General features: G+C 48.6%; 1 protein-coding gene across 1 annotated transcript in view; it reads right to left on the reverse strand.

Annotated features, from left to right (window-relative positions):
• RHOBTB2 (Rho related BTB domain containing 2) overlaps nucleotides 1-25,103 on the reverse strand; it is a 314,611-nt gene that overhangs the window by 224,039 nt on the left and 65,469 nt on the right. The window contains exon 2 of the mRNA XM_069617690.1: nucleotides 8,134-8,201. Within this exon, the coding sequence (XP_069473791.1) occupies nucleotides 8,134-8,186 (53 nt within the window). The 5' untranslated portion in view covers nucleotides 8,187-8,201. The remainder of the gene's footprint in view (nucleotides 1-8,133; nucleotides 8,202-25,103) is intronic.

Below are 25,103 nucleotides of genomic sequence, written 5' to 3' on the forward strand. Positions count from 1 at the left end.
AACCGAAATGGCGTCGTGGGAGAAGACGTGGCAGGCACCCTATTGAAATTAAAAGTACTCCGATCTTGGGAGCGGAGCACATTTAACAACAATAGGGAGCTGATCAGTACCTATTGAAAAATATGGTGCCCCCCTATCACCTGCATGACCAGGGGCACATTTGAATTATTGTTTTGCCCGCAGGGCGCAGCGGCCGCTAAGGCCGGGCCTGGATCCCCCACCTTCGCATGCTGCCCAAGAATGTAACGTTGAGGCTGCATTCGCTGAAAACGCCTCCCTGGAATCACATGATCAACAGGCAAAGTTAGTCACTCCATACTGGTCAGGTGCTCAGGCAGACTCTTCGGGGGATGGTGCATGCTCGAAACATCACCCCATACAAGGCCTCTCCCGCATTCACAGGTACAGAAGTGGTGGGTACCCTGTGTCCCTCCAGATGTTTTGGCCTACAACTCCAATGAGTCAAATCCAGCATAGTCAATGTGGAGGGATCATGGGAGCCTCTGGCCAACTATAGGGCTCCATGCTGCCCATCACAGGGGTAGAGCCACATTAGGTGCACTTTTGGGACTGGACTACATTGTGGGGGGCCCCATAAAATGTATTCATGGACTGCTAGGAGCCCAGACTAGAAAACCCAGCCATAATGTACATCTCAGAAAAAAAAACTATATCTCAAGTAGCTCTCTACAAGCAATTACAGTGGAAGCGTGAAAAGGCCCAGAAGTGGAGGAAGGACAGCTGGAGTCCGGGCAGGTATGCTGTGAGGCACCCGCATTACTGTAGTAACCGACATTGACGCTCACCATATCTTCCATAGGCAAGTAGATGACAATAATGAGGAAGGGACCCACTGGGGACAAAAAAGGGCAGTGAAGATGCAATTGGTGGTATCTGGTGCTATGGTAAATAAACACTTGGAGCTCCATAAATCCCATGCATTCATACACTCCATGCAAAGTAACAGGGTAATAGTAATACTTTCCTCTTAAATGGATTTGGAAATAAACAAAAGTCACAAGAAAAAGCACACCTACGAACCACTTTAGAACGCTCCTTTAAGTAAAGGGTTTACAAATCTTCAAATTTGCATTCCATTTTATTGAAGGAAGATGCAATATAAACAATGTTGCAAAGCCTCTGGCACGGAAGCACTGTATCGGATAGCCCTAACTTCCAAATAGTTTCAGGCTCCCACAATTCCAAACTACCAACTCATTTTGTGAGTCCAAGAACACAGTTATTTCAATAAGGTCTTAAAAAGTTTTTTTTTTTTAAACATTTAAGCTGGCAGTTTGCTTGATTTTCTGTTGCTCCACTCTTATTCTCAAGGCCAGTAAAACTGAGATCCTTCCCATTGGGACCCCGGCCCCCACCCTCTTCCCTTCACTCAGGCCTTCTTCCATGGGCTCTCCCTCTTCTGAAGCCAGAAACCTTGGAGTCATCTCCGACTCCTCTCTCTCTCCTTCCTTCCTCATACTCCGGGCATTGCCAATAGGATCCACTTTCAGCTCTTCCTTCTCAAAGGAATTCTACCTTTTCTCACCTTCCCCCAGAATCTCAATGTTACCCAAGCCCTGGTTCTCTCTAGTCTTGATAACTGCAACAGCCTCCTCAATCTACCTTCGTCCACTCTGCAACCCCTCCAGCTAATCCAGAACAGGGCAGCAAGACTGATCCTTGGCCTCAAGCCCAGTGACTGCATATCTCCTGCCTTAAACAGTGTTCACTGGCTCACGGTTGCTTCACAGATTCAATTCAAATCCCTCTGTATCATCCTCACCTCTCTTACTAAATATCCCCCGCCTAGACCCGTGTACTCCTCTGGCACCAACTCTGTGTGTAACGTGTTTGTCTAAACAGGGTACTCCTCCTTCTCCTCCTGCCCTGATCTCCCACAATTAATCACCCTCCGCTTCTGTCTATCCTCAGCATTTGCCTCGGCTCAACCTCCTCCGTGGAGGCTCGCACTTACCCTTCATTGCACTTCACCTGTTGCTCGCCCATGAGCACCACAGCACCTATCCCAGTCCCCCTCCCTTCTGCAATTGCATGTTATGAACACTCATAAGGCATAGTAGGTTTGTCCCCCCCACCCACTGTATTTAATATTTCTTTATGTATTTAACTGTATTCATTGTTTCACATCCCCTTGTCCCCTCCGTGTTGCCCAGGGGGCGCTCTGAAACAGTATTTACTTCCTGTATAAGCACCTAACAAGCGAACAATGAATACATAAATCAATTCTCAACTGGCGAAACAATCGACAAATCAGAGGCCTTGGCTTCAAAGCTCCCCAGTGGCTCTTTACGCAGTAAATACAAGTGAAGTAAAGTGGCACCCCATTATTAACACATTTTAATGCATTGATTCATATGCTCGACCCATGGTGGCGGTGGGTTTTCTAATGCATCAACCCATTATTAGAATATTAATTCTAAAGAACACTTCAGTTGCGTGATGGAATACTTCGGGAATTAAGTTATACGTGCAAGCCAATCCTGCTCAGGCGTGGCAAAGACATCCTTGACATCTAGAAAAGCTTTACCCAGAAGATGGGAAGATCTGGTGGCCAAGCTACACGTGGAAACAAGGTTTGCAGAAGGAAATAGAAGGGCGGGTTGTGGACGTGGGTGAGGGTGACCTTATGCCAAGTGGCGGACTGAAAAGAGGCTATGGTGCCAAGAGAAGCATTGTAGGGTGCAAAGCTCATACTAGGAGGAGCACATTATCCCATGCCAGGAGGAGGATGGGAGAGGAGGTGGAATTATCCCATGCCAGGAGGAGGAGGATGGGAGAGGGGGGTAGCATTATCCCATGCCAGGAGGAGGATGAGAGAGGGGGTAGCATTATCCCATGCCAGGAGGAGGATGGGAGAGGGGGTGGAATGATCGCATGCCAGGAGGTGGAGGATGGGAGAGGGGGGTAGCATTATCCCATGCCAGGAGGAGGATGAGAGAGGGGGTTGCATTATCCCATGCCAGGAGGAGGATGGGAGAGGGGGGTAGCATTATCCCATGCCAGGAGGAGGATGGGAGAGGGGGGTAGCATTATCCCATGCCAGGAGGATGGGAGAGGGGGGTAGCATTATCCCATGCCAGGAGGAGGATGGGAGAGGGGCGGTAGCATTATTCCATGCCATGAGGATGGGAGAGGGGGATAGCATTACCTCATGCCAGGAGGAGGATGGGAGAGGGGAGGTAGCATTATCCCATGCCAGGGTGAGGATGGGAGAGGGGGTAGCATTATCCCATGCCAGGAGGAGGATGGGAGAGGGGAGGCTAGCATTATCCCATGCCAGGAGGAGGATGGGAGGGGGGGGGTCGCATTATCCCATGCCAGGAGGAGGAGGAGAGAGGGGCTAGCACTGCATTATCTCATGCCAGGAGGAGGATGGTAGAGGGGGATACCATGGGAGAGTGGATAGCCTTATCCCATGCCAGGATGAGGATGGGAGAGGGGGAGGGACATCTCATGCCAGGAGGAGGATGGGAGAGGGGGATAGCATTATCCCATGCCAAGAGGAGGATGGGAGAGGGGGGGAAACATCATCTCATGCCAGGAGGAGGATGGGAGAGTGGGATAGCATTATCCCATGCCAGGAGAAGGATGGGAGAGGGGGGGCATCATCTCATGCCAGGAGGAGGATGGGAGAGAGGGATAGCATTATCCCATGCCAAGAGGAGGATGGGAGAGAGGGGGAAACATCATCTCATGCCAGAAGGAGGATGGGAGAGTGGGATAGCATTATCCCATGCCAGGAGGAGGATGGGAGAGGGGGGGGACATCATATCATGCCAGAAGGAGGATGGGAGAGTGGGATAGCATTATCCCATGCCAGGAGGAGGATGGGAGAGGGGGGAAACATCATCTCATGCCAGGAGGAGGATGGGAGAGTGGGATAGCATTATCGCATGCCAGGAGGAGGAGGATGGGAGGGGGGGGACATCATCTCATGCCAGGAGGAGGATGGGTGAGGGGGGATAGCATTATCTCATGCCAAGAGGAGGATGGGAGAGTGGGATAGCATAGCATTATCTCATGCCAGGATGAGTATGGGAGAAGGGGTGGCATTATCCTATGTCAGGAGGAGGATGGGAGAGGGGAATAGCATGGGAGAGGGAGTAGCGTTATCTCATGCCATAAGGAGGATGGGAGAGGGATTGCATTATCCCATGCCAGGAGGAGGATGGGAGAGGGGGGTAGCATTATCCCATGCCAGGAGGAGGATGGAAGAGGGGGAGAGCATTATCCCATGGCAGGAGGAGGATGGGATAGGGGAATAGCATGGGAGAGGGGATAGCATATGCTAGGGGGAGGATGGGAGAGGGGGTAGCATTATCCCATGCCAGGAGGAGGATGGGAGAGGGGGATAGCTTATCCCATGCCAGGAGGAGGATGGGAGAGGGGGATAGCATTATCCCATGGCAGGAGGATGATGGGAGAAGGGGGTAACATTATCCCATGCCAGGAGGAGGATGGGAGAGTGGGATAGCATTGCATTATCTCATGCCAGGAGGAGGATGGGAGAGGGGGGTAGCATTATCCCATGCCAGGAGGTGGATGGGAGACGGTGATAGCATTATCCCATGGCAGGAGGAGGATGGGAGAAGGGGGTAGCATTATCCCATGCCAGGAGTAGGATGGGAGAGTGGGATAGCATTGCATTATCTCATGCCAGGTGGAGGATGGGAGAGGGGGGGGTAGCATTATCCCATGCCAGGAGGACGGGAGAGGGGAATAGCATGGGAGAGGGAATAGCATTATCCCATGCCAGGAGGAGGATGGGAGAGGGGGTGGAATTATCCCATGCCAGGAGGAGGATGAGAGAGGGGGTAGCATTAACCCATGCCAGGCGGAGGATGGGAGAGGGGGTAGCATTATCCCATGCCAGGCGGAGGATGGGAGAGGGGGTAGCATTATTCCATGCCAGGAGGAGGATGGGAGAGGGGGTACAATTATCCCATGCCAGAAGGAGGATGGGAGAGGGGGGTAGCATTATCCCATGCCAGGAGGAGGATGGGAGAGGGGGTAGCATTATCCCATGCCATGAGGATGGGAGAGGGGGATAGCATTACCTCATGCCAGGAGGAGGATGGGAGAGGGGGGTAGCATTATCCCATGCCAGGAGAAGGATGCGAGAGGGGAGGCTAGCGTTATCCCATGCCAGGAGGAGGATGGGAGAGGGGTAGCATTATCCCATCCCAGGAGGATGGGAGATGGTATAGCATTATCTCATGCCATGAGGAGGATGGGAGAGGGGGGGATCGCATTATCCCATGCCAGGAGGATGGGAGAGGGGGGGGACATCTCATGCCAGGAGGAGGATGGGAGAGGGGGAGGACATCTCATGCCAGGAGGAGGATGGGAGAGGGGGGGCATCATCTCATGCCAGGAGGAGGATGGGAGAGGGGGATAGCATTATCCCATGCCAAGAGGAGGATGGGAGAGTGAGATACCATTGCATTATCTCATGCCAGGAGGAGGATGGGAGAGGGGGTGGCATTATCCTATGCCAGGAGGAGGATGGGAGAGGGGAATAGCATGGGAGAGGGGGGTAGTGTTATCTCATGCCATGAGGATGGGAGAGGGATTGCATTATCCCATGCCAGGAGGAGGATGGGAGAGGGGGGTAGCATTATCCCATGCCAGGAGGAGGATGGGAGAGGGGATAGCATTATCCCATGGCAGGAGGAGGATGTGAGAGGGGAATGGCATGGGAGAGGGGATAGCATATGCCAGGGGGAGGATGGGAGAGGGGGTAGCATTATCCCATGCCAGGAGGAGGATGGGAGAGGGGGATAGCATTATCCCATGCCAGGAGGAGGATGGCAGAGGGGGATAGCATTATCCCATGGCAGGAGGATGATGGGAGAAGGGTAGCATTATCCCATCCCAGGAGGATGGGAGAGGGTATAGCATTATCCCATGCCAGGAGGAGGAGGATGGGTGAGGGGGGATAGCATTATCTCATGCCAAGAGGAGGATGGGAGAGTGGGATAGCATTGCATTATCTCATGCCAGGAGGAGGATGGGAAAGGGGAATAGCATGGGAGAGGGGGGTAGCGTTATCTCATGCCATAAGGAGGATGGGAGAGGGATTGCATTATCCCATGCCAGGAGGAGGATGGGAGAGGGGGGTAGCATTATCCCATGCCAGGAGGAGGATGGAAGAGGGGGAGAGCATTATCCCATGGCAGGAGGAGGATGGGAGAGGGGAATAGCATGGGAGAGGGGATAGCATATGCTAGGGGGAGGATGGGAGAGGGGGTAGCATTATCCCATGCCAGGAGGAGGATGGGAGAGGGGGATAGCATTATCCCATGCCAGGAGGAGGATGGGAGAGGGGGATAGCATTATCCCATGGCAGAAAGATGATGGGAGAAGGGGGTAACATTATCCCATGCCAGGAGGAGGATGGGAGAGTGGGATAGCATTGCATTATCTCATGCCAGGAGGAGGATGGGAGAGGGGGGTAGCATTATCCCATGCCAGGAGAAGGATGGGAGACGGGGATAGCATTATCCCATGGCAGGAGGAGGATGGGAGAAGGGGGTAGCATTATCCCATGCCAGGAGTAGGATGGGAGAGTGGGATAACATTGCATTATCTCATGCCAGGAGGAGGATGGGAGAGGGGGGGGGGGGTAGCATTATCCCATGCCAGGAGGATGGGAGAGGGGAATAGCATGGGAGAGGGAATAGCATTATCCCATGCCAGGAGGAGGATGGGAGAGGGGGTGGAATTATCCCATGCCAGGAGGAGGATGAGAGAGGGGGTAGCATTATCCCATGCCAGGCGGAGGATGGGAGAGGGGGTAGCATTATCCCATGCCAGGCGGAGGATGGGAGAGGGGGTAGCATTATCCCATGCCAGGAGGAGGATGGGAGAGGGGGTACAATTATCCCATGCCAGAAGGAGGATGGGAGAGGGGGGTAGCATTATCCCATGCCAGGAGGAGGATGGGAGAGGGGGGTAGCATTATCCCATGCCATGAGGATGGGAGAGGGGGATAGCATTACCTCATGCCAGGAGGAGGATGGGAGAGGGGGGTAGCATTATCCCATGCCAGGAGGAGGATGCGAGAGGGGAGGCTAGCGTTATCCCATGCCAGGAGGAGGATGGGAGAGGGGTAGCATTATCCCATCCCAGGAGGATGGGAGAGGGTATAGCATTATCTCATGCCATGAGGAGGATGGGAGAGGGGGGATCACATTATCCCATGCCAGGAGGATGGGAGAGGGGGGGGACATCTCATGCCAGGAGGAGGATGGGAGAGGGGGGGGAACATCTCATGCCAGGAGGAGGATGGGAGAGGGGGGGCATCATCTCATGCCAGGAGGAGAATGGGAGAGGGGGATAGCATTATCCCATGCCTAGAGGAGGATGGGAGAGTGGGATACCATTGCATTATCTCATGCCAGGAGGAGGATGGGAGAGGGGGTGGCATTATCCTATGCCAGGAGGAGGATGGGAGAGGGGAATAGCATGGGAGAGGGGGGTAGTGTTATCTCATGCCATGAGGATGGGAGAGGGATTGCATTATCCCATGCCAGGAGGAGGATGGGAGAGGGGGGTAGCATTATCCCATGCCAGGAGGAGGATGGGAGAGGGGGATAGCATTATCCCATGGCAGGAGGAGGATGGGAGAGGGGAATAGCATGGGAGAGGGGATAGCATATGCCAGGGGGAGGATGGGAGAGGGGGTAGCATTATCCCATGCCAGGAGGAGGATGGGAGAGGGGGATAGCATTATCCCATGCCAGGAGGAGGATGGCAGAGGGGGGTAGCATTATCCCATGGCAGGAGGATGATGGGAGAAGGGGGTAGCATTATCCCATGCCAGGAGGAGGATGGGAGAGTGGGATAGCATTGCATTATCTCATGCCAGGAGGAGGATGGGAGAGGGGGGTAGCATTATCCCATGCCAGGAGGAGGATGGGAGAGGGGTAGCATTATCCCATCCCAGGAGGATGGGAGAGGGTATAGCATTATCTCATGCCATGAGGAGGATGGAAGAGGGGGGGATCGCATTATCCCATGCCAGGAGGAGGATGGGAGAGGGGGATAGCATTATCCCATGCCAAGAGGATGATGGGAGAAGGGGGTAGCATGGGAGAGGGTGTCACTTACTCATCGTAGTCAGCGTCCGCCAGCTCCATGAGCAGCCTCTCCCCTTGCTCCATGTCTTCCAGGCGCCCCTAGAACAGAAGAACAGAGGCTGTAAAGAAGTCCATACAAATAAAATATCCTTAACATCATGGAACACAAGGGGTCACAAACATCTGTTTGGAAATCCATCTATAACTCTTGCAGAATCAGAAATATGCCTACAAGAAACTTGGTTGACCGAAGAGGTCCTATGCGAGGGATACATAACTTGGCTGAACCCTGCAATATCTTCAAACATAGGTAGACCGGCTTCAGGAATGTTGATTCTAATGAAAATCAGGGCTACCTGGTAAATTATAGCAAGAACGAACATCAATCCATGGGCCCAATACATTACCATCTGTATGCCTACTTATAATGATAAGAGCGCGACACAGCGTTTGGCTCATTGTTGTATTTCAATATTCAACATTTATTGGAACCCTACTGCTATTAGTGACAATAAACTAATAGACTCGATATGCGAGGAAATCGATTCCATTGCGCTCTCTAACAGCGGAAGTGAATTCATCATAGTAGGGGATTTTAACATCCATCTATTCAATAAAGAAGGCAATAAATGTACCACCCAAGAATTATCGACTCGTGCAAGAAAATGGATTAAAGAAATGAGAATTCGTAATATCGTTCTAACGGACCAGCCTACGAATGATAAAGGATTACCACATCCGACCTGGACATGTGAAACCTCCACTTCAATCATCGACTATATATTTATCTCAATAAGTTTACAGAAACGAATAATAGCAACCAACAATATACCGCACAGTGCTAGCGACCATCACCAAATTTCAATCTCATGGATCACCCAAAAAATTAATACTCATCAAATAAATTTACCAGAACTTGAAGTGTCTAATGGGCTGAACAAGCTACGAATTCGAAGACACCAAGTACCTGAAATACTTTCTACCCTTGAAGAAGCCCCCCTGAAAGACCATGCAAAATTGAACTATGGATGGATTTTAGAAAAATACAAACATACTCAATCGAGATCCAAGAATAACGCTAAGCTTCCTCATGGCCATGAATACAATTTAGAAATCAAACAAAAGAAACAAGAACATCAAAAGAGACTACGGCAACTGAAAAAAAAAGAAAGAACCTGATTTCGAAAACCAAATAAAAAAAGAAAAACTAAAATATTCTAACTTTCTAAAGGCAAATAAGGCTATGATGAAACAAAATGATGCTGAAGTAATTTTGGAGGCTTTGCAAAGGAAAAACACAAGATTCTTATGGTCAATGATGAATGATGCCTCAAAACAACAAACTATGATCCAAGAAGTGGAGTCTCACATAGGGGTTAAGCATTTCTTAGAAGTGTATAACATCAAAACGCTGAACCCGACAAAAGACAGAGAAAATGACATGTGTACTTGGACCCTCCATTGGGATGTAGACGACAAACACAATCAAAGCCCTAAATCCATCCCGAGCACCAGGCCCGGATGGCCTGTCTAATGCAATTCTTAAAGCAGCTCCAGAAGAATGGGCAAAATGATTTTCTCATATGCTTCAACTCATAGAAAAAAGAAAGGAGATCCCTTATACCTGGACAGTGGCTATTCTGATTCCGATCTACAAGGCAGGAGATCGAAAGAATCCAGGCAATTATAGACCAATAGCCCTCTTAGACCCGCTGGGAAAACTTTTTGCAAATTATCTTCAAAAACAACTTAACAACTGGGCAGCAATCAATGAAAAACAAGCGAAAAGACAAACAGGCTTTGTTACCAAGATTGGAACTAACGTAAACCTATTGCTATTGAATATGGTAAAAGCAGAAGCATTTACAAGAAATCAACAAGTCTATGCCCTTTTCATAGACCTGAAAATGGCGTTTGACTCCGTAAACCGGCATAAACTTTGGGCGAAATTAACATCATGGGGTTGCCCTTCTTGAATCCTAAATCCAATAAAACAACTATATTCAAATACATCTGTTCGAGTACGGTTAACAAACAATGGTATGGTCACGGAACCCATTCCTACTTGGAATGGGTTGAAACAAGGATGTCCTCTAACCCCTTCTTTATACAACTTGTATACCAACGATTTCGAGGAACAAATACAAAATCCGAAAGCAAATCCACCCAAGATTAACAGTGAAGCAATTCAAACATTAATCTATGCTGACGATATCATCATACTGGATAAAACTAAGAAAGGTTTACAAGAAACTCTGGACAAAGCACAAGTGTACATGTTAGAAAACGATCTGCAAATTAACACATCCAAAACAAAGCTTATGAAACTTTTTACGCAGAACCACAAAATCCAACACCCCACAAAAATTCTGCTAGAAAGCCAAGAAATCTCTACAACAAAGACAATAAAATACTTGGGTGCTTTGATTAATCCCTCAAAAAATGAAAAAGAATGGAACGATTACATTGAGGGGAAAGCAAGATCCTTGGCAAGACAAGGGAGGTTTTTTCACCTGAAGTACGGAACATATTCAGCAAAGGCAACAACCCTGTTATACAAGCAAAAGGTAATTCCGATAATAACCTACGCCAGCAAAACCTTAATCAAAAGGTAATTAATTGGTTTTATCTAGAAGGGCTATATTGGCGGAAGACGCTAGCTCTCCCAAAATCATTCCCAATAGCAAGAATTCGATTCGAATTGGGACTCCAGTCCATCCAATCCATAGTTTCATGGAAGCAGATGGATCTTTACAGAAAAATAATCTCGGATGACAAAATTCCGTCATTGGAAATACTAAAAGAAAAACAAGCCCGGCAAACTTCAGCTCTTTTGAAATGGACTACAGACATTAAAAGAAAAATGCAACTAGATGAAATAACAGAAGAAATGTTGATCAAAAGACCTCAGCAGGCGAAACGAAAACTAAAAACCAACGATTGGATAAAAACTATAGAGATCCAAACAAGTTACAAACGCTATCTCAAATGTGAAAATGAGGTAAGAGCTCTCAATGAACTACCCCACTATCTAATTCAATTTCCGGACAGAATGATTCGTGATCTATTTTTACGATTTCGATTGACTATTTTACCAACTTGAGACTATTTAGCGATGATAGATAAAACAGCCCTTGTATCCCCTAATTGTAGATTGTGCAAAGAAGTGAAAGCAATAAAAACCTTATTTCACCTGATTATGGTCTGTCCAGCCTTGAAAGAAAAAAAAAGAGACCTGTTCAGAGATTTTTTTAAGATCTCAAAAAAAAAAAATTAAACAAATTACAAAAAAATAACTAAAAAAAACGATGACGACAGAAGAAAGATGGGCAAACTTGCTACAAGGAAAGGATCAATGGCTCATCATTACAGTAATTCAATTTTGGATGGAGATTACAAAAGAGACTTAATGGACTAAAATAAATGAAATGTATAAATAAAATGAAAGTGAGAAAATCATAAATGAAAAGTTTGTAAAACCAAACAAAACATTTTAATTAAAAAAAAAGGAGGCTGTTAAGAGGAGTGCACAGAGTAGCTGATCCACGAGCAATGGGCAAACAGGAGTGCCCGGGGCAAAGACATGGTCTAGCCCCGTGCTGAATTGCATTCTGGTATTTGTAGTCTTTCATTCAAGTTGGGAGAACACTAACGCTACACGTGTGGGCTTTTTGTTTAACATATTTTGCTATGGATTTATATATTTGTCCCAGTGGTTTGATATGATTTGCGTATTTTTCCAAGTCATCTCTACAACAGGGAACTGCTGGAAGCCAAGCATGGAGGCGAGGTGAGGGGGGGTCACGATGTTCCAGCACCAGGGCCATGGGAAGAGAGGTTGTGCTCCTGGTCTTGGCACTGCGCTGATTTTGTTAACAGTCCTGAATAATTGCTTGCGCCCCCTAACCCCCTCAAGAGCTCAAGAGCTCCCTAGTCGTTTGTACTAGAAGGCAAACCTGCAATGCAGGCACCTGGCAGTGTCTGCTCCAGCCCCAATCCCTGCCCAGCCCCCCTGGAACCTCCCATCGCAGCAGGAGCATGTGTTGGTTATCTAGCTCCCATTATGTGAACAATAAAAAAAAAACAAAAAAAAATGTCCTGTTTTTTTTTTCCCGACACTCCTAATAAATAAACTTCTTATTGCTAATTTGGAAAATGCGGCCCAATATATATATATATATATATATATATATATATATATATATATATATATATATATATATATATATATATATATATATATATACACACCATAAACATAAAACCAATCCTGAAACCACTGCAAAACTGGTAACTCCCGTTAGCAAAACAATCATGGTGTTTTTGTCCCCACTGCATTCCAAAGTAAGATGCTATTTTCAAACCAAAGTTGCAAAAGGAACTGCGGAAAACAATATGTTGAATAATTACAGCTGGGGCGATATCTTTAAGTGCCCAAGTTGCAGAGTGGCCTCAACCACAGCGTTTCCTCCCAGGTACATCCATTTTCGCTCACTAGTCCTCATTTGCCAAATTAGAAATCCCTATAAGCAGGGGCGTTGCTAGGGGGGGGCTAAGGGGGCTATAGCCCCTGATCTTTTGCTTGTAGCCCCGGATAGGATCTCAGGAGCTACAGCCAAAAGACTAGCTAGCCCCCAGTCCCAACAGTGCCAACATCAGTGTAGCCCCGGGTCTTTTCCAGACCTAGCAACTCCCCTGCCTATAAGTGCTTCAGCTCACACGATCTGCTCCTCCAAAAAAAGCCTCACTCAGGCCACAACACCGCTTTTCTTATTATAGGCGGAGCGATTGCCTGCTTAATGATCCCACGCAGGCAGGAGGTTGCAGTTATGCTCATTTCATCTCTCACAGCTACGGCTTCTCTCTACAAGGTAGACATCTCAGCATTTATGTATATTCATTACATGTAGAGTCACTGCTGGCTTCACCTGTGTACAGGGGAAGGGAGAAGGTTCATGGCAAGGACTCTGCACGGGGAAGCGCTGGGCTGCCCCCCTCCTTACTCCCGCTCGCAGCGCTCGCAATGTCCTTAGCGGGAAGCCGTGCTTGCCGCCTCCCGCTCGGATCTCGCGAGACTTCACGCAGGTCTTCCGTGAAGTACTTTACTCTACAAGTGGCCACCCCTATTTTGGACCTCAAGGTTTTCGGTCGGCTTACTCCTGGAAACAACTTTTAATGTAAATGTTCATGCCCTGCTCGAGTATCAGGCTCTTTTTGGTATATTTTAAGTTATTACATATACAAATAAGGGGGGCAGGGGTCTTTTTCTGCACAGGGCCCTGCAAATCCTAGGCACACGTACATATCCAGAGAAAGAGACAACAGAGTCGGGAGCCTGGGATTTGAGAGGGTTCAGGGCTAACAGAGTCAAAGGGACGGCGAGAGCGGATACAAGGATTTTAGGAGTGTGGCCAGGGCACAGGGAATGGGGCAGAGCAGAGAGAGGCTCAGGGCCAGGCGAGCCGGTGGTTCTAAAAGTTTGCCCAAGGCACAGCGACTGACTAGCCGTACCAGGGATGGGGAGCTAGAGGTTTTGGTTGCAGGCAGCACTACACAAAATCCCAGAAGTACTCACTTTCCCACTGCTATGTTTTCTGTTGAGAAGTGTCGGTACTATAGGGCCTCATTACGAGTCTGGCAGTAACCCTGCCTGTGCTACCAGGAGAATCCAAGTCCAATGGCCCAGGAAGTCAGGTGCCGGTAAAATACAAGTCCCCATTACCGTACAGTCCCATGGGAGTGGGGACTCTGACACGCCGGCCCGGTTATTAGCGGTGCCGGCACTTCCGTGACCGGTCTGCCAACCATGGCTGCTGTGCCCAGCAGGGTCAGACCTGTTGGGCACAGCGACCCTGGTAGGCAGACTCCTAGATTGCCGGTCCGGAAACAAGGGTGCCGGTGAGCTTACCGGCACCCTTGTTTCCAGACCAGCAAATTTATGAGGCCCTATGTCTTTCAAACAAAAAAAGTGCAGGTACCGGTCCATTGAAAGCACTGGGTGCAGTGTAGGACAGTGCTACAGTCCGGACTTCAGTGCAACACGTAAACCCACAGATTGTGCAAGTGGGGTTGGGTGGCAAGAGCCGGTCACAAACTCTGGCAACAATAGAGGGAGGGTCGGAGAAAGAGGCACACAACAGGTCAGCGAAACTGCGTCACACAGCCCAAGGCCAGGGTGCTGCAAATTGCACCTAGACACACGAGAGAAATAATTAGCAATCCCAGGTACAGCCAGCCCAGCCCAGCCCATGGAAATACAGTGGTTGAAGTGGGCGGGAGCTGTGCCTCGCTACTTAATTTAATCAAGTTTGACTGTTCCTATACAGTAAAAAGAAACTGTCTGGTTTCATTTCAAATTAAAAGGCAAGGAAGAGGATGAAACTTGCGCTTCAATGTACTGCGTCGACGGTCACGCTGCCAGAGGTACAATGTTAGCAGGTGCGTTCAGCTTACTGGGGTGGGGATTCGAACCGGGGCCCCTCGGGCTTAGCTCCAACCTCACATTAGGGTAAGTTATCGTAGAACAAAGCCCATTCCCAACACCCATCATGGCCCCGCTCCAGGACCTGCAGTAATCAGAATGTTTCTTTTAACGTGAAAATACTGCAAACACGGCTGTATGTGCAGTTAGTGGGTAGGTGAGAGCAGTGGCTTTAATCCTTAGCACTTAACACACAGTGTCTAAAAAGCAAGTTCAATCAAGATTCAGTTTATACGTTATTCTAAAAAAATCCTAAGTGGTACTCAATCCTCCCTCCCTTCTACACCGTATTGAGTAATTCAATACTTAGAAAGGGGCTACATAAGTGTGAAGAAAACCAAATCACCTTTAGAAGAAAACAGGTTTTCTTTTCTTTTTACTTGGAGTGCATTTTCCATTGCCTCTTCTGTTTATTGTTTTTTTAAAAATCTTTTTGTTCAAGTTATTTGTAGATCCTGTAACCATACACTTGTTACTCATTTTGTTTATGCTATTAGATGCGTCTCGTTAAAACCACATCAAAAACAAATACATTCTCTAAATACATTTACAAACAAGGCAAAACTTGGAGGACAGCAAAGAGGGAGGGGGAAGGACAACCAAGAGCAAGGAGTGAAAACGTAGACACTGTTCTGACAGGGTCTATCAATCCGGTGTTGATCTATGTTTGGCCTAGGGGGTATCATCTGTCTTCTATTCTCCTTCTATTCTCCCTGTTCGCAGGTACTCTGTAGTCTTAATGGTTGTTGCGTCCAATCCTTAGTCGATGTCGCTAATTGTGAGCTGGGGGTACACTCAAACTAGTTTCAGAATGATCTAGTCCCTCTACGTGGCGTTTCGGCTGTACTCCATGAATTCACTGCCTTCTTCTGGACATGAATTGGTGGTCGCTAGGGTAGGGAAAAGAGGGAAGGAAGAGAGAAAGGAAAAAAGTGGAGGGACAAGGGCTAAGTTAAGGTTGTCCTTATATGTAATGTGCACTAGTTGAAATGAACATACACAGCAGAATAGAAGGGAAAACGATGGCCCCTCCGACTGTATGTACACTAACCTTGGTTATACAACCCGGCTACAGAGTTAGCGGGTAGGAGGACGTCAGTGTGGTACCCGGAATTATCCGGTTAAGTTATGTACAATTGTCTGGTGCGGTGGTTTTATCCCATGCGGTGACCTGCCTTCAACCATATGTCACGGCATACACTGTATCACAAAGACATAACAAAAGAGGTTGAATTGTCACTATCATAGTGTCAACGTTGTATGATACATAGAGTATGTGTGTTTAATAATTTCAAATACCCGTCTACTGGAGTTATCTGGTTTGATATATAGCTCGTAGACTCGTTCGGCAGCAACATCGGACGTTCAGAGGCTTTCTCTTACCTACGAGAGAGCAGAACAAACGGGGGAAGTGTTTTGGAAAATGGGCTGCTCAAATGTTTTTAGAGTAAAGTTAGGCTGAGCTGATAAATTCTTTACCTCCAAGGCAAGAGGTTCAGCTCCCATATTGGGCTGCATGTCTAGCCTGGCAGCACGTGTCTCGGAGGGCACAACGTTCTACCCACGCCGTATATATAGGGATTTGAATGAACAAAAGGAGAGGGTACATTAGGGATTGTCGGGCCGTCTAGATGATGTATTGCGATCGTATTATAACCGGTAGCTAGCCGGTCCCCGTTGTGATACTGGAAATGCATCGGAGGGACAGGGCCTCCGTATCCTTGTCCTTTACTGCTTTTTATCGTGTGTTCTGTCGTGTTTTCCGCGCAGGAGTTCATGTGGGACTCCTGGCGGTGCAGCTCTCTTTTGGTTTGGTTTGGTGAACAGACCCGTGGGATACCCTTATGGCACCCATGGGTGGGGGTACACCCTGTGCCCCTAGTGTATGTGTTTGGGCACCTGTGGGTGGCCCGCAGAGCAGGGTATGGGCTGGTGGCAGCTCCATGCTGAATTCGACAGGTGCGCGGAGTATCCTCCATTTTGGGATACCCCGGCCCTGCCGTTGGAATCAGTTGATTCCTGATGGAAAACAAGATGGCCCCGGTGGCCTCTTGCTTTCTATTACCCATTACCTTGTTTTTCCAAAGTCCTGGGAAGCCCCGACTCTGTCCCTTCCCCCTGACTGGCTGTTGGGTGGAAGTGCCATATATTGTGTTTTTGTGAAGGCCCGGCCAGACTGGCTGGAGCCTTCCCGGTGATGTATGTTGTGGGTGCCTCCTGTGGGTGGGACCTGGGTGAATAGAGTGTGTGAGGAATATGCATTCTGTGTTGTGGATGTCTAGTATCTGGTGGTTGACACAATGACTGAGACAGCCCTGCCCGAAACCGGTATGAATGCAGCTTGGAGTGTTGAATGGCTCGGTACTTGTCCCAATACACATAACTTGTTGCGAGTGTCTGAAGAGAAGTGAATAGCCTGAATACCTCGTGTACCTGATTGGCTGCCTGCCTGCATGAATGCCCGTAGTCGTGATTGGATGCTTGAGTGTGACCCAGCGGAACGAATGGGAGATCAACAGTATATCTGGGGACCTCTCACTGCTAGGAATCGTGTTCAGAAGCTGAAGTCCACTACGACAAGTAACTGGAGTAACTGCGCTTGACCTTGAAGCCCTGGTGGATGAGAAGAAGTGCTGTGGCTCTTCTTCACAATCTGGAAGCTGCTGTGCCTCCAAGGACTGACCCAGAGAGGACCTGGTAAGGTGACCTCTTCCCGAGCTACGAGGGACCATCGTGCACAGCTGATCTTTGCCAACGCTCCCTGGTAGACAGACCTTCGAAAGGTCAACAAAAGGACTGCTGCGGAACTCCAAGGAGAAGCACTCGGACTCTTGTCCGCCAGTGTCGACGACCGCTGTTGCCGACCGGAGCCGCCGTGCTCCCGTTTGCCTAAGAACTTCCATTGATCATCGGACGTTCTCGCCTGCATCGTCATCCGCTTGTCTCCCGCTGGAGAAGGCCCGACCGTTGACGCGCCGAGGAGTATCCACCGGTGGGTTTCCCACCACCTAAAGACCACAGAGACGCCGATGACTCGACGCCCTTGCTGGGCCACAGTTCTTCATCATCTCTTTGCGGTCCAGAACTCTCGTCACCGAGGTGCCCCGCACGCCTCTTCCTTGCAGGACGCCAACGCTCTGTCGTCGACGAGCACCGCTAGGAACGAAGCTGCCACTTCCCTGCCGTAGTTCACCCTGTTCACTGTTGGACGTTCGACAACCCGTGACTCCCGCCTTAAAGGGAGGGCACTCAAGAAGGGCCGTCGATTCCCCGACCCCGAACGCCGAGTTCCTCGACACCTCTCGACGATCCGCGACTCCTGTCTGAAAGGGAGTCACTCAAGAAGGATCGGTCGACGCATCGTCGGAGAACTCTACTCCACCAGGTACATTGGGGGGGGGCGGGTAAAACCTTAATAGGAAGAAGTGAGACTATTGAACATATGGACTGGGCTTGTGCTATATATCTTTATTTACAGGTTGCCCAGGTGGGGGTCAGTATTCTGCCTACTGTTTCAACTATCTTGCGTTCCTTCCTATCTCTATTGCTGGTTTCCTCGTTATTAATCTGTGTGACATTTTAACCGTACAGTTGATGCACTTCAATGAGATTTGATAACATTGGTGGTACCACTTTAGAATTGTTTATATTTATCATTCTTGACTTCCGAGTACAAAGTGCGTTATTGTGATCGTGTACATACCTTTGAATATTAATTATATAAAGACTGTGTTTTCAGTAATACAGTGTGTGGACATTCCTTTGTGGGGGTTCGAGCACTACACTGTACTTAAGAACCAGCCTGCATCACCTCCTGAGAAGCTAGGCCTTGATTGCTCGTCCATTGCTACCTTATAGAGAATCTTGGCTGGGGTCCTCTGTGCCTCTCCTCTACCATATAGAGAGCAGAAGTACAGACACCCCCTACCATTTTTTACACCCGTCATACTCTTACCTCGGAGCGTGCAGCAGGGTGCGCCTCCTAGCTATTACTTGCATCGGGACATGGCCGGTAACCTAGGCTGCAAGGAAAACGCTATACTATGCTCATGTGTGTTGTGCCACGTGTGTGTGAGGTGGAAGAGGGGCTATTGGTGCCGGACATGTTGGAACAATATTGCTTATTACTGCATGAGGGGTGATACACAAGGCCCGTGATTGTTACGGGCGCATGTGAAACTATGAGCGTCAGAGGGACACAAATACCAAGTGAGAGTGAGGTACTTAAGGGCTGGTATACAAAGCATGAAAACTGTGGATAGCAAAATATCAGGTAGAGACAAAACGGTGGTGCGAGAAACCATGTTTGCAGAGGTCATACAGAAACACATGCAAAACTCTTAAAGGTCGGGGACCTGTATGCCTGACCCCAATTGAGTTTGTGTATTAGATTTTATATGGGTAGCAAACAGTCTACTCCCAAATATCATGCTGTGGCACCTTTTCATTCAGACCCAATGTATAGGCCTGTAGTTTGTAGATCCACCAGGCCTTCTTAAACAGGAGGGCATTCCTAGGGTTGTGTTGCTTCTCACCAGGTCCACCACCCACCACAGTATAATCTGGTCCATGATGAAATTCGATAAAGTGTGTGACCAGGGGCAGAGTATGCACTCTAATTTTCGAGCGATGCTCCACGAACCTTTTGTTGACAGAACCTGTGGTCAGCCGTACGTAGCGCAGGCCACGGCACTCAATTATAAATACCACTTTGCAGGTTTTACAATTCGAAAAGTGTCCCAGCGTCCATTTCTTTCCTGCTATTGCAAATGATTTGATTATCTTTGTGTATTTACAAGATGTGCAGTTTCCACAAGGGTGATGCCCGGTTATCTCCCTCAGGACCCACAATGAGCTTGTGGTTTATTTTTTGGCAAGCCGGTCATGCGTTAGATACTCCTTGAGATTCTTCGATCTTTTCAGCGCCATTCTTCAATCTTTAGCAAGCTCCTTAAGAGGTGCAAATGATGGGCGATTAGAGGAGGGGCTGTAAAACCGTATGCTGTGGGGGACAATGACTACAGGTAATGGGGGTCATACACAAGGCATTTTCTTGCACTGGTTTTCCTTCAGCCTATACACAGTGGTGAGGTGGAATTCAGGAAAGACGGGACCCGGCTATGGGGTTTGTAGTGATGGAGGTGGGGGCATAGTGATGGGTTTGTGGGGAGCGAGGGCGGGCCAGCAGGAAAAAGTTCCACTACTTTTCGAACCACTGTGTAAATCACACACGGGATCACTCAAGTGAACTTTATGACCTACTAAGAGAACATTAACTCTGCAGGAATCCCAATGAAACTGGCAATAAAATAGCTTCCCTCCAAACAACACTTTGCTGCAGGTTGCCAAGAAGGTGCATCGGGCATCACAAACTACACACCCAAAAGGTTAAAATAGTTTAGACCTGCTCCACAGGTCCAAATAACTACCACAAGTAAATCCAAAAGGCACCACTATGTAGGCTCTGGTGGTGCCAAAAGTGTGACACAGGACAACCACTTTGTTTACATAAGACTCCAGTTGTCCTTTTTCCCAGGTTGCACTGGCACGCCCCTTAAACCCTTTCCTATAACCTTACCCCTTGACCTCCTTACACGGTCTCCAAAGGCGTTCAGTCTGGAGGTTGTCAGACAGTGTGACAAATGAACTTCCAGGGCACCAGTGGTCCAGGGATGAATATCGGTTTCAAAACCATCAATCAGCCCCACACCACTAGTACACCAGAAGGAATTTGAACATATTGGAAACACAAGTGAATTATAAACCTCCTTGTCCAATTTTGATAACTTGGACGGAACGGCAGGCTTATCACCGAAAGGTTGTGGATCGTTGGTTAGTTGCAACACAGCGAAAATACAATTATTACCCAGTGATGAAAGGGACTGTCCGGTCAAGTTTGTATAAAAATACCTACTTTATTATCATCACAACAGACCGTTCTAGCACACTACAAAATACAACCCACTCTGTAAAGGAATGCAGAAGACAGGCAGTTTCAAAGAAAGAAAAGGGATGCACTATGGATAATAGGGGCATTCAGAGAAGGACCAGAAGGACAGAGCCACAATGTACCTTGTGCTTGTCGAAGTTATTGGTGCTCTACAGTGTAGAGTCAGTTTCAGGGTGCTTTGCAGCTTCTGCAACAGAGTTCAAGACAGGAGACAGCTGCGGGTATCAGGCGGTAGGCAGTTCAGCGAGCGAGGCTGGACGGATGGCTGCAGGCTGGCCTACACAGCATTCCGGAGTCAGGAATCGTTGTCTCAGGGCTGGTCATAAATTCTAAAGCATTGATCGAGGTGTCTTGATGGCTTTAGCGACTGTGACGTAACAGTCAGCGGTATACTTGGTTGCAGGTCGAGGGGCTCGACTGGTTTGAAAATGTCATTTAAGGTGGATGTCTTTTGTCGATGCACTTCTCCTAGCTTCTTCAGTGGGCTTGTGTCGTCCTTTAAGGCAGACCGCCCAAAGCTGAGGTGAGTGTTGCAGGCAGCTGCTTTGTCCTTGGTTTGGTTCAGAGTCTCTCTGGCACTTTCCACCTAGGAAAGTTGATCCAGAGCCTAGCAGGGCACACTGTGTGCTGGCTGGGTACCGGTTCTGGAGCTGCTGGAGGGTCATCTGGATTCAGTATTTCCCTCTGTTCCCGGGGAGATGTTATGGGGATGGATCTTGCTTCCCTTTTGGATGTCCTGGCCTTCCTTCACTGCGGAAGATGTAAGGCAGATTGTACCTTCAGCCAGGGTCCAATTTGGAGTTCTTATTGTTACTCCTTGCAGTCTTCAGGTCTGCCCAAAAGAGGGGCTTGGCCCTCTTTTAAAGCCAAATGGGCCACAGTGAGTGGTGTAGGCTAAGCCTACCTTAATGAAACAATCCTGGGCCCCCACCAACAATCTCCTGTATGCATGAGGTCATAACCAGAGTGCTTTGCAACAGAAAAGGTAAAGGGGTGAAAACATGTAATATTAAGTCCCACCCATCGTCCTGTCTGTTGTGGATCAAAGGGTTTCTCTGGTTAGTGGAGCTCTCTGGGGTTCCTGATTAAAGCGGCAGGTCTGCCTTGAAGCTGCAGCGTGACCAGACTTCCTGGCTTCTGCAAACCAAATTCTCGTACCGTCTGAATAGGGTCCCTCTGCAGGGGGACTACTGTAAACAGCTGTCCCAGACATGACAGTTCACTGCCCTGGATACTGATCGGTGGGAGCTGGCTTCAGGTTGACGCAGTTGCATATCAAATGTTGTTGGGGCTTCCTGTCTCCTTGGTTAACCTCTGCAGCTAGGCCTCATGTGGGCCTGTTTGAACTATACTCTTATTAGTGTGTCAATTATGTTAATTTCTGCCACCGTTCTGCAGAGCTCAACAAAAGGACGCGCGGATCCATGGAGCCTTTGACAGTTAATTAGGCTGGCCATGGCAGAAGGAAGGTTTTGACCTCCCCCTTCTGAGAGGACAGGGTGTACTCTTGGCTGTCCTATCCCAACTAAATATGACAGGGGGTACAGCGCCTGTAGGCTGTGTGAACCCAGAGTACACAGGTCAGGGTCAGACTGGCACAAGAAATAGGCCCGGTCACCCAAAAGAAAGTGGCACACCCCTCGCCTCAAAAAGTAGCACACCCCTTGCCTCACAACCCTTGACCTCTGATGACATCACCAGAATTGATGTCATTTGACCCCACCCCAAAGTGACATCCCAGGAAGCGATGAAACACGACCTTTCACCCGTCGACAAAACAAGAAGTAGCATTGTTCCTAAGTACACTATGAAAATTATGGTTATGATTTCACTCTTGTGATATTCATTTCATACAAGAATGGATCACCATATGTATCATTAATATCTGTGTGAATGGATCCATACTGTCAAATTACTGTGAATGCAAGCAGACGTCCAAGGCCAAATGATAATATGTTATTGTATAGCACTTACGCTTATAGAAAGAACAAATATGCATACACTATCAGCCAACCTGTGTTGGTACTCATTTATCAACCTAAGGAGGATGAAAGGCTTTTAGAAAAAAAGAAGAAAAAAAAAATGAAAAACAAATAGTTTTTTTTCTCCATTTTTTTTCTTCCAAACCGGCCCAGGCGTGGCCAGAAGCTGGCCCCCACTCCCCATGGACGATTTCGGCCCAGCCACTGGCCGAAAGGCCAATCCTGCCCTGATACAGGTCTATGTGTATGTTGTGCGGTGTGCATAGGGAAAGGTGTGTGGATTAGCCCCACACATTTTCCGGTGGCCTTCTAGCGTCATTCAATTTCATCTAAAATTTCTATTAAAAAAAGCCAGGCGAGTGCACACCCAGCCTGCGGATGGTCGAATTCCGCCCAGACAGCATACTGCAACCCCTGCACTTTTTCACCTCCCATGCTATGGGTAGGCTTAATCACATGAACATTTGGAAAAGCTGTTGCTGCAATCATCGCAGGAAATAGGCCGGAACAGGACAGAGCAGCGCTTTGGCAAGACAAATCTTGCTGGAGCTCTGCCCTGTCCCAAGACCCAAGGGCTCGCCGACTGACACTCACGGATCTGCTCAGACGCTGCCCCATCGCACAGAGACTTCTGAAGCATGGGTTGCTTGTGTGCGACAACTTGGCTTCAGAACAGTATATTCCCTAAGAGTTCTGTCCTGAAGGGTAGCCATCACATGCATCGGCAACCACCTTGCAACAAGCAAGCAGACACCTTCAGTAGACTTGGCAAGAGAGACTGAATCTAAAACAGCCAAAGCCTAACCTTGTTGCAGCTGTCCAAACTGGTATATATGTCCTGCAATGCGCAGACATGTTTTACTTAGGGTGAGTAGTGTGACCAATTAAAACTGCAGAGCCCAACTTCCATTTATTCGCTCAAAAGGGAGTGCTGTAGGCCCAGAAGTTCTTAGAGGGCCTTCCTGCACATCACCGGGGGACATGGGGGCCTGCGCAGGGTGTTGACGAGGCTCCTGCTCTGGCAGGGGCCAGGAGGGGCGAGGGTTTAAACTGAGTGACACCTCCCCTTGCTTCCTGGTTCATGCCTGCAGAGTGCAGGAGGGGCACCCAGGGCAGCGTGTGGCACAGTGGCACGGGTCCCGAGTTCTGGAAGAGCAGAGGCTTTGCAAAACGGTGTGCATGTAGGTATGTATCCGCGAGGGCAGGGGTGCCGAGTACGGGGGTTCCGGGGCCCGAGCCCCCCCCCGGGAAAATCAAGTCGGGCTGAGCCCCCTCCAGGCCCGAGAGAAGTGATGCAGCATCGATGGCCCTTCCCATCGATACTGCATCACTTCTCTCCGGCCGGGTATAATCGCGAAAATGTGCGATTAAGCCCTCCACTCTAGGTCTCATTGGTGTATGGTCCTGGAGGGGAGGGCTTAGGCGCAGCGGTATTCAAACTGTGGGGCGCGCCCCTCTGGTGGGCAGCGCATCCACAGTTTGAAAAAAAAAAATAAAAAAAAAAATAAGGATAAATGACCAAAGGGTCGGGCTGTTGCTTCATTAACAAGCAGCAACCCGATCCACGGCCCCTGCCACACATGCTTAGTGCGACAGGGGCCGGGCCTTTGTGAGGTCTCAGGCTCCATTAGGAGCCTATTTATGAAGACAAAAGAAAAAGCACACCTTCTTTTGCCTGGATGATGGTCATCACCGCAAAAGAAGGTGTGTGCTTTTTTTGTCTTCATGAATAGGCTCCTAATGGAGCCTGAGGAGGCCCCACAAAGGCCAGGCCTCTGTCGCACTATGGGTGGTGGCAGCAGTGGTGTGGAACTGCCCAAGTGTCACAGAAGTGCTAGCACATATTTGGGCACAGGCACCTACTGTTTTACAAATTAAGCACTTGGTATACACAGGCAGTTGCAATTAAATGTTCATTAAAAAAGTATGCCCTCAAGAGTATGCTATCACAGAGAAACGGGGACCACAAAACCAGTTCAACTACCCACTCCCAGGTGTGCTACTGAACAGGTAGATAGAAGTCGAGAGCCAACCAACCTCTTTCTCCTATCTGTGTTACTGTACCATACAAATAAGGGGGAATCCCAGTCATCGATTCTTGATGATTTACTGGTGCAGTCACAAAAAAAAGATTTTGTGGGGGCTCATTTTGTTTACAAAAGTAGCGCATTACTAAAACCCCCTGGCTGCCAGTTCGTTGTCCTTGGTGCGTCCGAGGCTCCCTACCCCCTGAGAGCCACCAACCTTGGGTGCTGTTTTATAACAAATGAAAAACGCAGACAGAACAATAAATGTGAGTCAACTGAGAGATGAATGCACTCATGCTCCATTCAGAGAGAGGCTTTGAAAATGTAGCTCTGACAAATCAGAGAATCAGGGGGCAAAGAAGCACTGCACATCTCCGCTTCCTCTTCATGGGTTTACGGTTGCCACCTGAAAGGTTGCCAGCAACTAACCTGACAACCTGTCCCAACTCCATGCCTCGTGTGCTATTCCCTGGTCAACCAAACCCTGTGAACTCATAGGCCGCATACGACCCACAGAAGTCTTTTTACTGTCCGTCCTGAACGTCAGTTTCTTGCACTAGT

This window comes from Ambystoma mexicanum, chromosome 10, assembly GCF_040938575.1.
Source record: "Ambystoma mexicanum isolate Mex_15411 chromosome 10, UKY_AmexF1_1, whole genome shotgun sequence".
Lineage (NCBI taxonomy): Eukaryota > Metazoa > Chordata > Amphibia > Caudata > Ambystomatidae > Ambystoma > Ambystoma mexicanum.